The 14,095-nt window shown below is 36.4% G+C and overlaps 2 protein-coding genes across 2 annotated transcripts; both read left to right on the top strand.

Annotated features, from left to right (window-relative positions):
* The first annotated feature begins 2,877 nt into the window (after positions 1-2,877).
* Positions 2,878-4,159, top strand: LOC113758489 (putative HVA22-like protein g). The gene is made up of 5 exons (XM_027301323.1): positions 2,878-2,909; positions 3,003-3,101; positions 3,241-3,297; positions 3,761-3,824; positions 3,920-4,159. Exons 1-5 carry the CDS (start codon positions 2,878-2,880, stop codon positions 4,157-4,159), a joined length of 492 nt encoding a protein of 163 aa, XP_027157124.1.
* Positions 4,160-5,040: 881 nt separating this feature from the next.
* On the top strand, positions 5,041-10,112 carry LOC113763546. The gene is made up of 5 exons (XM_027307379.1): positions 5,041-5,627; positions 7,825-8,121; positions 8,441-8,656; positions 9,032-9,160; positions 9,445-10,112. Exons 1-5 carry the CDS (start codon positions 5,367-5,369, stop codon positions 9,652-9,654), a joined length of 1,113 nt encoding a protein of 370 aa, XP_027163180.1. The 5' UTR covers positions 5,041-5,366; the 3' UTR covers positions 9,655-10,112.
* The last annotated feature ends 3,983 nt before the right edge of the window (positions 10,113-14,095 follow it).

Consider the following 14,095-nt stretch of genomic DNA (forward strand, 5'->3'; position numbering starts at 1 on the left):
CCCTGCCGGGGGGTGCGCTGACGTGGCGTGACTTTCTCTTTAGCCTTGAAGATTATCCCTCTCTCCTTTCGGCTTTTCCCTTTTGGATCGATCCACGGCCTTCCATGGGAAACATTCTTGGCTCTACGAGCATGTGATATTAGGCCTCTCTTCTCCATCTAAGGCCCATTTGATTTTTTAATTTTTAGTTATAAAGATTCAATTTTTTAGAATGCATTTAATGTCAAATGTACCTTCTTTTCTTTAAAAAAATAATGAAGTCCACATGAAAATTGACTTTCTTAAAAAAAAAAAAGGGGAGATTTCAAACGGTGAGTGAATCGGATGAACTTTTGGTTGATGATTTAATTGACTTATATCAGATCAATATGTAAAATTTTTTAATTATAATATTAATCATCGAAGATATTACTGAAACATATGTGTAAAAATGTGGCAACTCGTTCAGTTCATAAAGTTTAGGAACTAGACGGAGATGAAAAATTTTTAACCTATTTGTAGTGATATACATAGCACTTTATTTAGTTTTGTCATCTCATACTCAAATATCTTATGCTCTTTTAGCTTTTCTTATTTTGGTCTTCAAATATTATTTGTGGTCTCAAAACAAGTGATTTTATCTAAATGGCATCCCCTCTTATTAAGGGCAATGTACGTTACCCAAGTTTCCAATGTAAAAATTTTTGATAGGCAATATGCATAATGAGTATTTTACTACAATAACTTGTGAAAGAGGATAAATGTCTTTTTTTTTCCTTTATGTTTTCTTTTGTGCATGCTTATTACACTTTCTCACATTTTTCCTTGCAATCAAAAATTACCAAGTGTCTGCCAATACACGTGTCAAGCAAAGTCGCACATGAGCTGGCGTTCATTGCCAAATCTTCTGATTTTACTGAATCTCTCTGAAATTCTCTTTTTATTTTTGTGACGCAAATTGTGTCGAACAATTTCCTGAGTAATAAAATTTTCCTTTTATAAAAGGAAAAAAAAAAAAGAAGGAGTATCCGCCAAGCTTTTTCAGCGTGAGCTTGTGAGTTGTGGCCCGACGGTCATAGCATTGGTCTGGCTGGCAGCTGTGAAGCGAGGCTGCTGGTAATTTGGGACCAAGCCTACTTTCTCCTTGCTCACAACTCTTGATTCTTGAACTGGAATCAAACGGATGGCACGGAAATGTGTTTCTAGCTCCTTTATAATCCCCCAATTTTCACTATTTTCTATTACCTATTTATCCCTTGTAAATTAAAATTTTTGAATTTTTAAGCACAATTTGATCTCTATTCACTAATCTCCATGTTGACGTAACAAAAAATTTAGAGCCCGTCAGGCTTCACCGTAGAGGAACTTATTAGTTGTGCTACATGGATTAATATTTGTATCTTACGCATTTAAAATGCGTTGGTGTATGAAATGAAGTATACCCAATTATTTTTAATGTACGATAGGCTGGGAAATCAAGTCCAATCCACTCGTATCCGTGGAGCAAAACAAATTCTATATCCCCTAGTTCCACGACATTCATGAACCATGTCATAAATCATGGAAGCCAATAAAGTATAGACGAGATCCTCTGTCCATTATGTCTGTCCACTTTTCTGTTCAATGCAAAACAACGTAATTCCACTTACTAATACTATTGATATGACACATAAAAAAAAGAAAAGATTTTAAGACGGGATTCTCAGAAAAGTGAACAGACATAATAAATAGACACTGTATACATTAATAAGTATAGATATATGTCATATATATATAATTTGATATTCAAATTTAAACAGACATAATAAACAGACACTGTATACATTAATAAGTATAGATATATGTCATATATATATAATTTGATATTCAAATTTAAATTAAAATGATGTGATATACATTCAACCCGTCATTATATAAGTGGACAGTGTTGAAAATATTAATTCATAAGATATATATGGCCTGCGCAAGAGGAAAAATAGCGCATGGATGGAAACGGCAAAGATGAATATCCGGTTCCGGTGACCAGGAGCAAGAAGCCCATGCACCAACGACTCTTGCGAAAGGACGCTTACTTGGCAATTGGTGTCAAGTTGCCGACTCGACCAATGCGAGGCGAGTCCTGCCCCGGACTCCCGGCGTCTTTGCAAAGTCCCAGAGGATTGTTCAAGCTTAAAGGCCCCAGCCATCCCGAGAGTAGTGACGCTTCACCGCTGCCGTCTCAAAAATCTTTTCCAACCAAGAATACGCGACGATTTGATTAACTGCAGTAATCCAAACTCACTCCTCTCCCTCGCTCAAGAAAAAGAGTGAAATTCAATTTCTGCGGTGGATTCTTGGCTTTGGGAGTCGAAGTATGTGAGTGATTTTCATTTTCGGTTAATCCAGTTTTGCCTCTTTGCTTAGATGATCATATATACTGTCTCTGTCTGTGTTTCTTTTGCCTTGTAGTTTGCACTGTTACTTTTATTCCTAAATAATGATTTGCTCAGTCCTGCATTACATGTTGATTTTGTATTTTTTTTATGCATACTCAATAAAACACATAATCATTTATACCCGTATGAGAGTTAGAATATCAATTGCCTCCTGTTCACTTGCAACGTCGTTCCACTTACCTAATTCGAAACAAATTGAAGCCCAAACAATCAGCAAGTATACCTATTCATTCTCTTTTTTTTTTGTTTTTTCTCTAAAAACTTTTTAGAACATTGATGTAACGTAGAGTGACCGAGCATCAAGATATAGATAAAAAGAACGGTTCAAGACTTGTACATAATTAATCTCACCATGCGTTATCCTGTTACTACTTAATTTGATTGAATTACTAGTGCCTTTTGTTTTGAATCTAAATCGAATGAACAGGGTTGACATCTGAGATTCAAGAACGAGAGATTAAAGATGATGGGTTCTTTGCTTACGAGACCACTATTGTACGCTTTAGTCACTCTTTCAGTACTCGTGCTAACTTTTTTTTTTAAGTCGTTCAAGGAAATACTTAAATAGCCAAGTTTTGAACTGTACAGGATGGTTTTCGGATATGTTTATCCAGCATATGAATGCTTTAAGACGCTGGAAAAAGATGAGCCAGACATCGATCAGCTTCTGTTTTGGTGTCAATACTGGTATATGAATTGCTAGTCCATCTACTCTTGCATTTTTCTTCTACATGTTAGCAAGTACTCCTAGTATAATACTATAATATGCTAATGAAATCCCTTTGTTTTTTTATTTTTATTTTTATTTTTTCGCTTTTCCCCTTAGGATTTTACTTGCAGCCCTCACAGTATTTGAAAGAGTTGGAGACCTGTTTATGTCATGGTAAGAATTCCCGCTATTTTTTCTTGGTGTAAACCATTTACGAGGAGAAAACAATAATAATAGTAACATACTTAAACCTCATTAATTTTAGGGTTAAAAACAAAAAAACTCTCTATGGTATGCCTAATACACAAAAAAAGCCCCTAATGATTTCAAAACATACAAAATGACATCTCATGTTTTGAACTAAATTGTAAACTAACAGAATTCGTTAAACTTAACGGAATCCGATAAATTTAACAAAAAATTTAACAGAATCCGGTAAAATTAACGATAAACTTAACAGAATACGGTAAGTTTAACAGCCGAGACCGTCATTTTCGTTAAGTTTAATGAATTCTGTTAGTTTATAATTTAGTTCAAAATATGAGGTATCGTTTTGTATATTTTGAAATCACCGGAGAGGGGGCTTTTTTGTTTTTAATCATTAATTTTATTGTTGATGATGGATTTGTTGTTGAAGGTTACCCCTGTATGGTGAAGCTAAGTTTGCATTGTGCGTCTACCTGTGGTATCCTGGAACAAGAGTACGCACTAATTTGACTCAAATCTCTTTTTAAGTTTACACATTTCATGTTACTAACAATTAGCTGCATTTCATTTTAATCTCGAATTGTTTCAGGGAACAACAAATGTGTACAGTTGTTTTCTCAAGCCATGTATCGCCAAGCATGAGAAGGAGATTGATAGCAATCTGCTACGCATGAAAAATAGGTTGATGATGCTAGGGATGTTGCTTTGGCAGAAGGCTGCGTGTTATGGACAGACTAAATTCTTTGAGATTTTGCAGTTTGCTTCTTCTCAGCCAGGGTCAAGGTCTCGACCACATACCGCTCATAATTCCAGGGGGAAGGAAAACTAATCGGAACTTGTTAGATGTGTATATTTATTTGTAATTCAGGACTTAATTTGCCTTCCTATATTCAGTAACAGACCGAATTCTTTTACTACAAACCTAGATTGGATGCTAAACGAATTTGTTCACAAAGTAGATATGTTACACTGACTTGGGACGTTGCGCTTGTATTCAATTAATCTCTGACAACATAGGATATTAGCAGCCAGCTGTTTTTGATGTATGGAGCATCGTATAATTATTCCCTGCTTGCGTGCAGCTTGTTGACAATTGGTATTTGATACTCCGCCAATTTGAAACGCAAATGAAAATATACTCGTACAAGCACAAAACGCAACCAAGACTTAAGGCAGGAAGTCGGGAAGCAAATCATGTCCTTGTGCCGCTTAATCAGTCATAACTTAGTATCACTCTTTTATACAATGTCAAGTGTCCGGTTAAAATTAGATATTACACTGATGATTTTATGAGTGACACGAGACCGAAGATTCCATGCCGAGGGATACGTAGAAAACAAGAATTTGCCTAGCGGCCAAAAAGTTAGGTGGTAGTAGTAGAAAGGAAGACAACAAACAATTAGCAGAGGCAATCATCGTGAGCCCGACGGCCCATAGCCCAACAAAAGGCCCCAAGAAACACCTACCATTCAAAGTCAACTTCTGACCAATCGTCAGGCTAAAGACAGCCCACCATTCCACCCAGCCCATACAATTTGACACGGCCTCTCCTTTTCATCACCTTCTGCCACGTACCCAGTCTCGTGCATCATACGAAACCCAAGAAAATCAGCGTCCTTTGGACACGCGTCAGCAGAGTACCCCAGAAAAGGCCAAAAAGCACTAGTACGACTTTTCCAGTATTGATATTCTTCCTTCCTTCGACAACCGCCCCAGGTGTCCATACCACAAACTTAACTTGAAAAAGCAAAAAGAAAAAGTAAAGAAAGCCAAAAAGGAGGTAGGTTTCTACTGGTAACTCCTGCGGGTGGTGCAATTGGAGAAGAAGCGCAATCAGAGTCCAGTTGTATGTGCCGCAACAAGTAGTACTATTTCTGCTACCACTAGTATTTAAGCTGACAGAACCAAGAAGAGGAGGCTCACGGGAGTCGCACCAAAAAGATAAACAGAAAAAAAAAAATAAAGGCAGCAGAAAAAGAGAAAAGGAGTGGCTAGGGGCTTTAGTGGTGTGGTGTTAATCAAAAGTAGGACGGAGGATGATGGAGGAAATCTGCGATAATGTGATGAAGAAGAAAAGTGGGAGTCAGGAGGTAATGGACGGTTCAGATATAATGGAGTTGGTTGGAAATGAGCAGGTTTTTAGTAACTTTGTGGATCATAAGTTTCAAGAACTGGACAAGGATTGTGACGGTAAACTTTCTGTCAAAGAGTTGCAACCGGCTGTGGCTGACATAGGTGCTGCCCTTGGATTACCCGCTCGGGGATCTTCTCCTGACTCTGATCACATTTATTCCGAGGTTTCTCTACCCCCTTTTTTTCTCTTCTTTCTCTCTTTCTTTCGCCATTTTCAACTAGAGTTACTTTTTTACTAAGCTATCTTTTGTATGCCAAGACTGCATCTCCCTTAACTTTTTAATTCACTCATCAACATTCAAGATTTTGGGCTCAACAGGGTCAAGAATTTGCTGAGGGTTCGCGATTTCTTGCCAGCATAAGTCTTGTCTTCTTTTTTTTTTTTTCATTTTATCTTCTTTTTTTTTTCCCTTGGGGTTTTCCAGTTCCGTTTAAAGCTGTTTAAGGAGTAGCCCTCTCCCCTATAGAAAAATGGTATGGCTTCTGTTGAAGATAAACTCTTCTTTTTCATTTCATAAGTCTTGTCTTCTTTTTTTTTTTTTCATTTTATCTTCTTTTTTTTTTCCCTTGGGGTTTTCCAGTTCCGTTTAAAGCTGTTTAAGGAGTAGCCCTCTCCCCTATAGAAAAATGGTATGGCTTCTGTTGAAGATAAACTCTTCTTTTTTCCTGTTTTGTTGGGTTTTTTTGGGTCCCCTGTTGGGTTCTTTTATATATATATATATATATATATGTATGTATTTCGGCTGGTGGCACAATCTTGTCTGTCACTTTCTGGTTAACTCTTTGCTACTTGTTTTTGCACACTTCTATATTCCGAAAGCTGTAGCTCTTGTTTTTATGCGACATATATGGATTTAGGGCAGAAAATTTAGTACATTTCTTGGACGCCTTATTATGACTAATATTTTCCAACAAACAAGGTCAACTGGCATTTCTCTCTTCTGCTTTGTTTTGTGTGGTCTAATTTGTATTGTCAAGTTTCATCACTTAATTAAATTATGGTTGAAGCGTCTAGAGTGGGCGCTCTCAAATTACGTGTATAAACTTAGTTCCTTTAGTACTCTTTGGAACCCTCTAGTAGATTATCCTTATTACATTTCGAGATTAATGATTTGCATTATCCTTGATTATGAGTTTATGTAAAATGATATGATTGTATGGTATACGACTTCATGACTTGTTTTCTTTATTTCTTGATTTAATTTCGTTCTTTTTTGGGGCGAATAGTGTGCCAAAATGTGGATCGCATGTCCTTTATTGTTTTTGTCCTTAAAATATGGGGATAGAGGCTATCCAATTCTTTGTAGCTGGAGAATAGTGTAACTGAGTGACACAGCACTGTTAGTCAATTTCATTAGACTCCCCCTCCCCCCCCCCCCCCCCTTCTTTTCTTTCCCCCAAAAAAAAAAAAAATCCTGTCAATTTTTGGCCTTTTCTGTTCATCTAAGTGTCTTGTTGAAGAAATCGGAATTAGGAGTATTATTATATTGTAACTTGTAATATCTAGAATTAAGATAACTTGAGCATGGTTCACTGGTGGAGCCGTTTGCTAATGATGTGACCTTGCACACACGAATCCAACCTTTTGTTTAGATGTCTTGCGCAAAAAGTCTCTTTTACTGGATTTTTTCTGAACTTTTATACACGAGACATGAGGAAGCAGCACTGTTTACTTGCCTGTAGATAGAATACAGGACCTTTGTGGTACTACGGTTGCACTTGGACTAGGGCATCCTATATTATCTTGGGCTTACTGTTTTCTTTAATTGCAAGTTGAACTAAAGCCTGATGGTTGAACGTTGTTGAGGATCTAATGGACTGGATATCAAACCTTACACTGTACATCGATTTATCTGGTTCCTTTTAGGATGCTCAAAATATTAATGCATGCGGGACGTGCTTCAAAAACTGCAGCGCCACTTGGCAGCCTGTGTGGTAAACTTGCACCGTTTTAACATGTGCATCCCGTCTTGTAAGAGTTTCCTAGACATTGAAAATACTGGATTTTACTATGTTTAATGCTTGTTTGGCAATCTCATGCATTCAGTTTGGTTGAATTTATTTTCTTCAAGCAGGAGTAAATGTTTTTTAGTCAATTGAGATTAGGGATGAAGATAGCTTCTTAATCTTTCATCGGAAGTCTATTTAGACGGGAATATTGTGTCATTCCTTGAATCACGTTGCCATGTACGACAAATAAAGCATAATATTTTAAAAGAGGAATGTTGATGCCACCTTGGAAGGTTATAGATCTTATTTCAGGGGAATATAGTATATGGCACCTATTACTTCATGCTCTCTGTTATTTGCTTCGTTATTGTCTCATAGGTTGCTTTAATTAACTTGTTTATTTTGATCTAGGTTCTTAATGAGTTCACCCACGGAAAACAAGAGAAAGTAAGCAAGAAAGATTTTAAAGAGGTTCTTTCGGACATTTTACTAGGGATGGCAGCTGGCTTAAAACGAGATCCTATTGTAATTCTTCGTATCGATGGTGAAGACCTCCTTGAGTTTCTTAAGAGCCCCAGTTTTGAGTCAGAGGTCCTTTCCATTTTCTCTGAGATAGAACTACCTAATGCATCTGTCCAAGATTACATCATTAAGGCTCTTGAGAAACTTACAGTTGAACAAGGAGTGCCACCTGCTTCAGATTCCTGGGTAAGAAGTCAATCTAGTCCTGTTATAGTTTTTCCTTATGAATTTCCTGTATTAAAGGAACCATGCCTAGCCAGTGTTAATTCTTCTTCTTTTAAGTATCTTGACCATTTCTACTGCTGTACACCATGCAAAACATTTGTGAGCATTGTGATGTGCGACACATAGCCAATCTCAAAGTTACCTTTTTCAGTTTCTTGCAATGTGATGGTTACTATCTCATGATGGTTTTAATATAGTCGATTGTTCAAGTTAACTGCCTCCAAGTTGGAACCTGTAACTATGTTATTTATCAGATTAACAGAGGTCTTTACTTCTGTAGGTTAGAAGCAACATCATAGAACCAGCGCTGCAATCTTATGGTGGTGTCCCTGATCACCCTGTTTCACAAGACACATTTCTTGGTGAGCTCAAGAATGTTGCAGGGACTGTTGCAAAACTTCTGAAAGACCAGCCTGTGATTGTTGCGCATACTGAGAATACATTTGATGGAAGTGGTATAAGAAGATTGCTATCCAACAAATTTGAGCTGGATAAGGTTGGTAAAGTGACATAATTTCTGCTGGTGGTAAATTAAGAGCAGTTGCATCCAACTTATGTTGTCTTCTGAGCACTTTATTAGTGATATCTCTTTTCTAGTGGATTCTAGTTTAGCTATAGGCCTGTGCAAATATTGGTATCTTCATCATTTTCATCTCGAGTTCGTCCAACTGATTTAAGAAAAGATAAATTATACAGCAAGCCTTTTGAAAGTGTTGAAATGATTTCAGACATAGTGCTTGGACTTTGATGTGCATGATTTCAGACATTGTGCATGGACATTGATGTGCATCAATTTGTTCTTCAAAATCATAGTTCAGGCTATAGCTTTGGTGTTCTGCATATTAACTCGACATATGGTATCCTTCTACAGGCTCTGGATACTTCTTTACAAAGTATTCCAAGAGATCGCAGTGGAAAATTGTCAAAACAATATCTGCGTGTTGCTCTTGATATTCTGGCCCCATCATCTGGCTTACCTCCAGTGGGTGGTGTTGAAAAGGTAATCAGTCTTTCGAGGTTAGGTCATTTTTACTACTAATTATGACATGAGATTTGCCTTTCCAATTGGGAATTCAGAGTAAGGGATAGTTGAAGAAATAGCTATGTACAAGTTAATCGATTAGCTTTTTGACCTATTTATAGAATCTGTATTTGGCTTAATGTGTAAAAGGAACAGTCTTCAAGCTTGGTGCAGTTTCACCTCGAACTGGGTACTTCTCAGGCTGATTAGAGGTTCTCCGGTCTTAAGCTCATCTTACCAAACGCTTTATCTAATCTCTGCAGATCGACAATATCATAAATGAAGCTTTCAAGATGTTAGATGCGGATGACGGGAAGTTGGTTAAAGAAGATGAGTTTAAGAAGCTTCTGACCGAAATACTTGGGAGTATCATGCTGCAACTGGAGGGCAATCCAATATCTGTTTCCACAAACTCTGTCGTGCATGAGCCACTTGCCTCCTCCTCCACGCTTTTGGATGCTCCTCCTTCGTAATGCTGTTGACAAATATGACCTGCTGAATTATGAAGAAAGCAGGAATAATAGGTCTTGTAAATTTTGACGACTATAAAACAATACTGGCAAGAAAGTTACACTGATATCCAGTTCTCTTGGTGGTGCTGTTGGAGTGCTTATACACTCGAACACAGATGACTTTTATGCTGCGTACGTGATTTCGTTCTGGATACAGAATATGGATGAGGTGCAAATTTACACTGCTGAAACAAAGTGGTACTTCCGTGTTTCCAGGCCTGCTACGATATGACAATCTTCCTCTCACAGATTTGACGTTCTAGTCCGACCCTATGACCAGAATTGAAAGTATTTGATTGTGATGAGAAGAAATATTGCGATACTGATTGAGCGTTTTCTATTCGGATCATAAGAGCGTTGGGTATTTGTTTATATACAAAGTGAATTCGGTCAATTTTTAAAAACTCGCGATTACTCGACGTGGGCGGCGCATATATATATATATATACATATATAATTTTTAATATGTATAGAAAATATTATTTTAGAGCTGACTGAGTAATTTTATTGACCAAATTACAACTCAGATATGAGAGATTATAATATATTTACAACATTCATTTATAGAGATCGAGATTTTTTTTTAGGAAAAGAGATTAATTGATATTTAATTACAAAAAGGAGTAATGATTATTACAATTTTTATTCATTTATTTTTTTTGCCCTTTTCTTCCATTCTCTTCAGATGTTTGTTTCTGGGCATGAAATTTTTTGGGGGTAAAATCTATGTTGAATTTAAAATAAACATGTGAAATACAAAAATAAATTAATATAAATTATTTAAAAAATGATGAAAGGGGCGGGACCGGGACGAGTTTGCGATCTCCTTCAGTATGCTAATATGCAAGGTGAGTAATGATTAAAAAAATGACTCACTCGGAAAGTACAATTTAGTCACTGGCGGCACAGTTACTTGCCCTGTTCTCACCCCAATTTATTTACCAATTGTGCCAGGTCTTAATAACTAATTTTACCAATTAAGCTGGGCCTTGAGACAGTCATGCCATATTTGAATACAAAATAGTGAACCCTCAAAAAAAATTGAGATGTGATTATAAGGGGACGTGTAAAATAAGATCAATTTGTATGACGGAACACATTTTTCCCAGGCCCGTCTAGTTGCCATTACTCCTAATGTTTAAACAGCCGACAGATCCGTCTATGGACGGTGGGTTGGATGGATGGGCTCCTGAATCCATAGGAAATCCAGTTAATGCACCGGTCTACTTGGTCGGACTTGGTAGAACAGTGAGACGATCCTGACCATTGATTGTCTATTCGTGTTTTTTTTTAACTAATCTTTCCTACACTGTTAATACGTTGACGGGATAATAAATGATACATTATCTAAATTTGAATTTAAATATCAAATTTTATATATGTAACATACATTTAAACCCGCTAATATGTATACTGTTAATGCATAAAATATTTACCTTCTTTTTTTTCTTTTGAAACAGTCTATTCATATATGTTTTGAATATCAATAAATCTCAAAAATTAAAACAGCTTGTGATAAAATTGTCTTAATATTTCTACCCTGGTAGGACAAACAAAGCTTAGTTGTCCAATATAATTAAGATGATCACTTCTTTTCTTTTCTTCTCTCTCTCTCTCTCTTTCTCTCTCTCTCTCTCTCTCTCTCTCCTTTTTTTGGGTAATAAAATTAGAGTAAATCTTATATACACTGATAGTGCATACATTATCACTATTGGATTCATGACACATGTGTAAAAATTGAATTTCAAATTCAAATTTTACATAGTTATCATTCATCCAACGCTGATAGTGTATACACTTTAAGTGTAGGAAAGATTAATCCATAAAATTAAGGTGAGTATTTTGATTTATTGTAATTAAGGATGAGTGTATAATCCAAATACCCGAATGTTCCATTGTGGCTGCGACTGTGGTGGATACAAGTGCAGGGGCGCATAGCCATTAGCACAACTGAATAATCGAGAAACCGATGTCTTGACTTTGGGGATGCAAGGAAAGCAAGGAGTCACGGGTGGCAATTAGGGTTGCAAACGAATCGAGCCGCTCGAGTCGAGCTCGAGCCGGCTCGAGTCAAACTCGAACTCGAACTCGAGCTCAGAATATTAAGCTCGTATATATTTTTTATTTTTATTTTTATTTAATAATAAAATTACGTATATTATATATATTTTTTTTATTTTTTTTTCATAGTAAAATTACGTATATATCCTTAATATTTTATTATTTATTAAGAAAAAAATATTATTTTATTAATTTTTTAAAAAATAAAATAATTATTTTTTATTTTTTTCGAGCTCGAGAGCTCGAGCTTGGTAAAATTCAGTCGAGACTCGCTCGATTAGCTAAAAACTCGACTCGGCTCGGTTCGTTTTCAGCCTTAGTGGCAATGAATGCAAGAGTCAAAGAATTCCAGAACCAACATGCCACCTTCATTTTCGCTGATGCAGCCATGGATTGGACCAGGGACAGAGGGGAGTAGGTATTGCGGTCAAAGATGAGAATGGTAGCCTTGTCACTTCGTGGGCTATTCCAACAAGGCGCAAAAAAGAAGTTGCTATCCTAAAAGCAGGGGCAATAAGGACTGCACTGATGAAGGCATTGGAAGAGCACTGGACAAATCTTAATTCACTCTGATCGTAAAAATTTGCTAGTGGACAGAATCAATACTATGGGATACAAAGAAATCTCTCGGTTAGATGTCTTGGTAGAGGATATTCTACACTTGAGTAAGTGCTTTTATTGCGAGGGAACGTAATCGCATGACTGATGTCTTGGTAGATGATATTCTACACTTGAGTAAGTGCTTTTGTTGCGAGGGAACGTAATCGCACTAGTCATGGTTTGACGAAATTTACCATTAACCTCATTGATGGTACCAGGTGAAAGTCATGCTTTCCTGTGTGGCTTATGAGAGAAGTTCAAAGTGATTGTTTGACATTTGCCAGCAATAAGTAAATATTTTTGAAGCTACTTACTCAATACATAAAATGATGACCTTTTGAATAAAAAAAAAAGAAAGAAAGAAAAGGCTTTGGGGATTTCTTTAGACGACGTTTATATGCAACCTAAACGCGAAACAACCGACAGGGAATTTGTAACGATTCAGGACCTCAAAATGTTTCGAGCCGGAGGTCCTGGCTTGTTTCAAGAGTCATGGTAAGTGGTCCCTGTGGGCCAGGTGCAGTTACGGTGATGGTGAGCCAGACGTCAACTGCGACGAACCTTGGTAAGTGGTCCCCGTTGTTTCGAACTTTTTCCTGATGGAGATTCAAACCCCGGGGAAGAAGGAGCAGGGAAATGGGGGCCGGTGGTGGGGCCGGAGAAAAGTCGAAGGGTTGAAAGTTAAATCAGGACTTTCATGGTTACTTGGTTAATGCTACAGTTAAATGATTTGGGTTTTAACACATATAGTGAAAAATCCATACATGTTAAATTTCTGAATTTTCGAGAAGATAAACTCATACCATACGTGTTGAATTTCTCAATTTCCAATATAATAAACTTACACTTGTTGAATTCCTGATTTTCCAAATTAATAAACTCACGATGTGATTGTTGAATTTATAAATTTCCAAATTGACTTGCACACAAAAAGGCCACTTAAAGGGAAATTTGTGAAAACATCCATATCATTTCATTAAATGAATTTTTTTCATTCGTCACTTTTAAAATGTTAATTTTAAGACTCTTAAAAATTTTAATTAATAAAATTCGGTCACAATCTAAGTTTTCTACCACTTTTTAATCTAAAATTACAACGTGACCCACATGCATTTATTTTTAGAACACAAAAAGGTGCAGTTATTTTTAGTATACAAAAATATGTGATCCTGTGGCAAAAATGAACATAGATTAGTTTAGCTCCCAACTTTTTAGGAGAAAAAATAAATTTGACTCAGACCAAATCCTACTTTTTAGAGATAGAAGTGAATATAGATTAGATCATATATTTAACTACAAATGGAATCTAACATTTTTGTGGTTAAAAAAAAAACTATATATAGGTCATGTGATGAATTTAAGGTAAAAAATGATAGAAAATCCAAGTTGGGACTAAAATTTATCAACTTGATTTTACAACGGACGTAAATTTATTATTTTAAAAGTGAAAAAAAAAATTCATTTGACAAAATATGATAAAGGAAGTGTGGAATGATTTCTCCAGCTTAAAAGTGCTGATGAATGAGTGGGTCGGCGGCTTTTACCAATTGTAAGGTATATTCTCATTTCCATGTTGAAGATTCGTGATATTCTATTCTTGTGGGCCTTGGAACCTTCCTGATTTGTTCTCAACCCGAAAGACGAAAAGTTGAAGGAAAAAATGCAAGGGCGATCGTTAGCAACAAGAAGAAATTTAGACATTAGATATGCAACTACAAATTATGAACTTAATGATCAACAA

This window comes from Coffea eugenioides, chromosome 2 (genome assembly GCF_003713205.1).
Source record: "Coffea eugenioides isolate CCC68of chromosome 2, Ceug_1.0, whole genome shotgun sequence".
Lineage (NCBI taxonomy): Eukaryota > Viridiplantae > Streptophyta > Magnoliopsida > Gentianales > Rubiaceae > Coffea > Coffea eugenioides.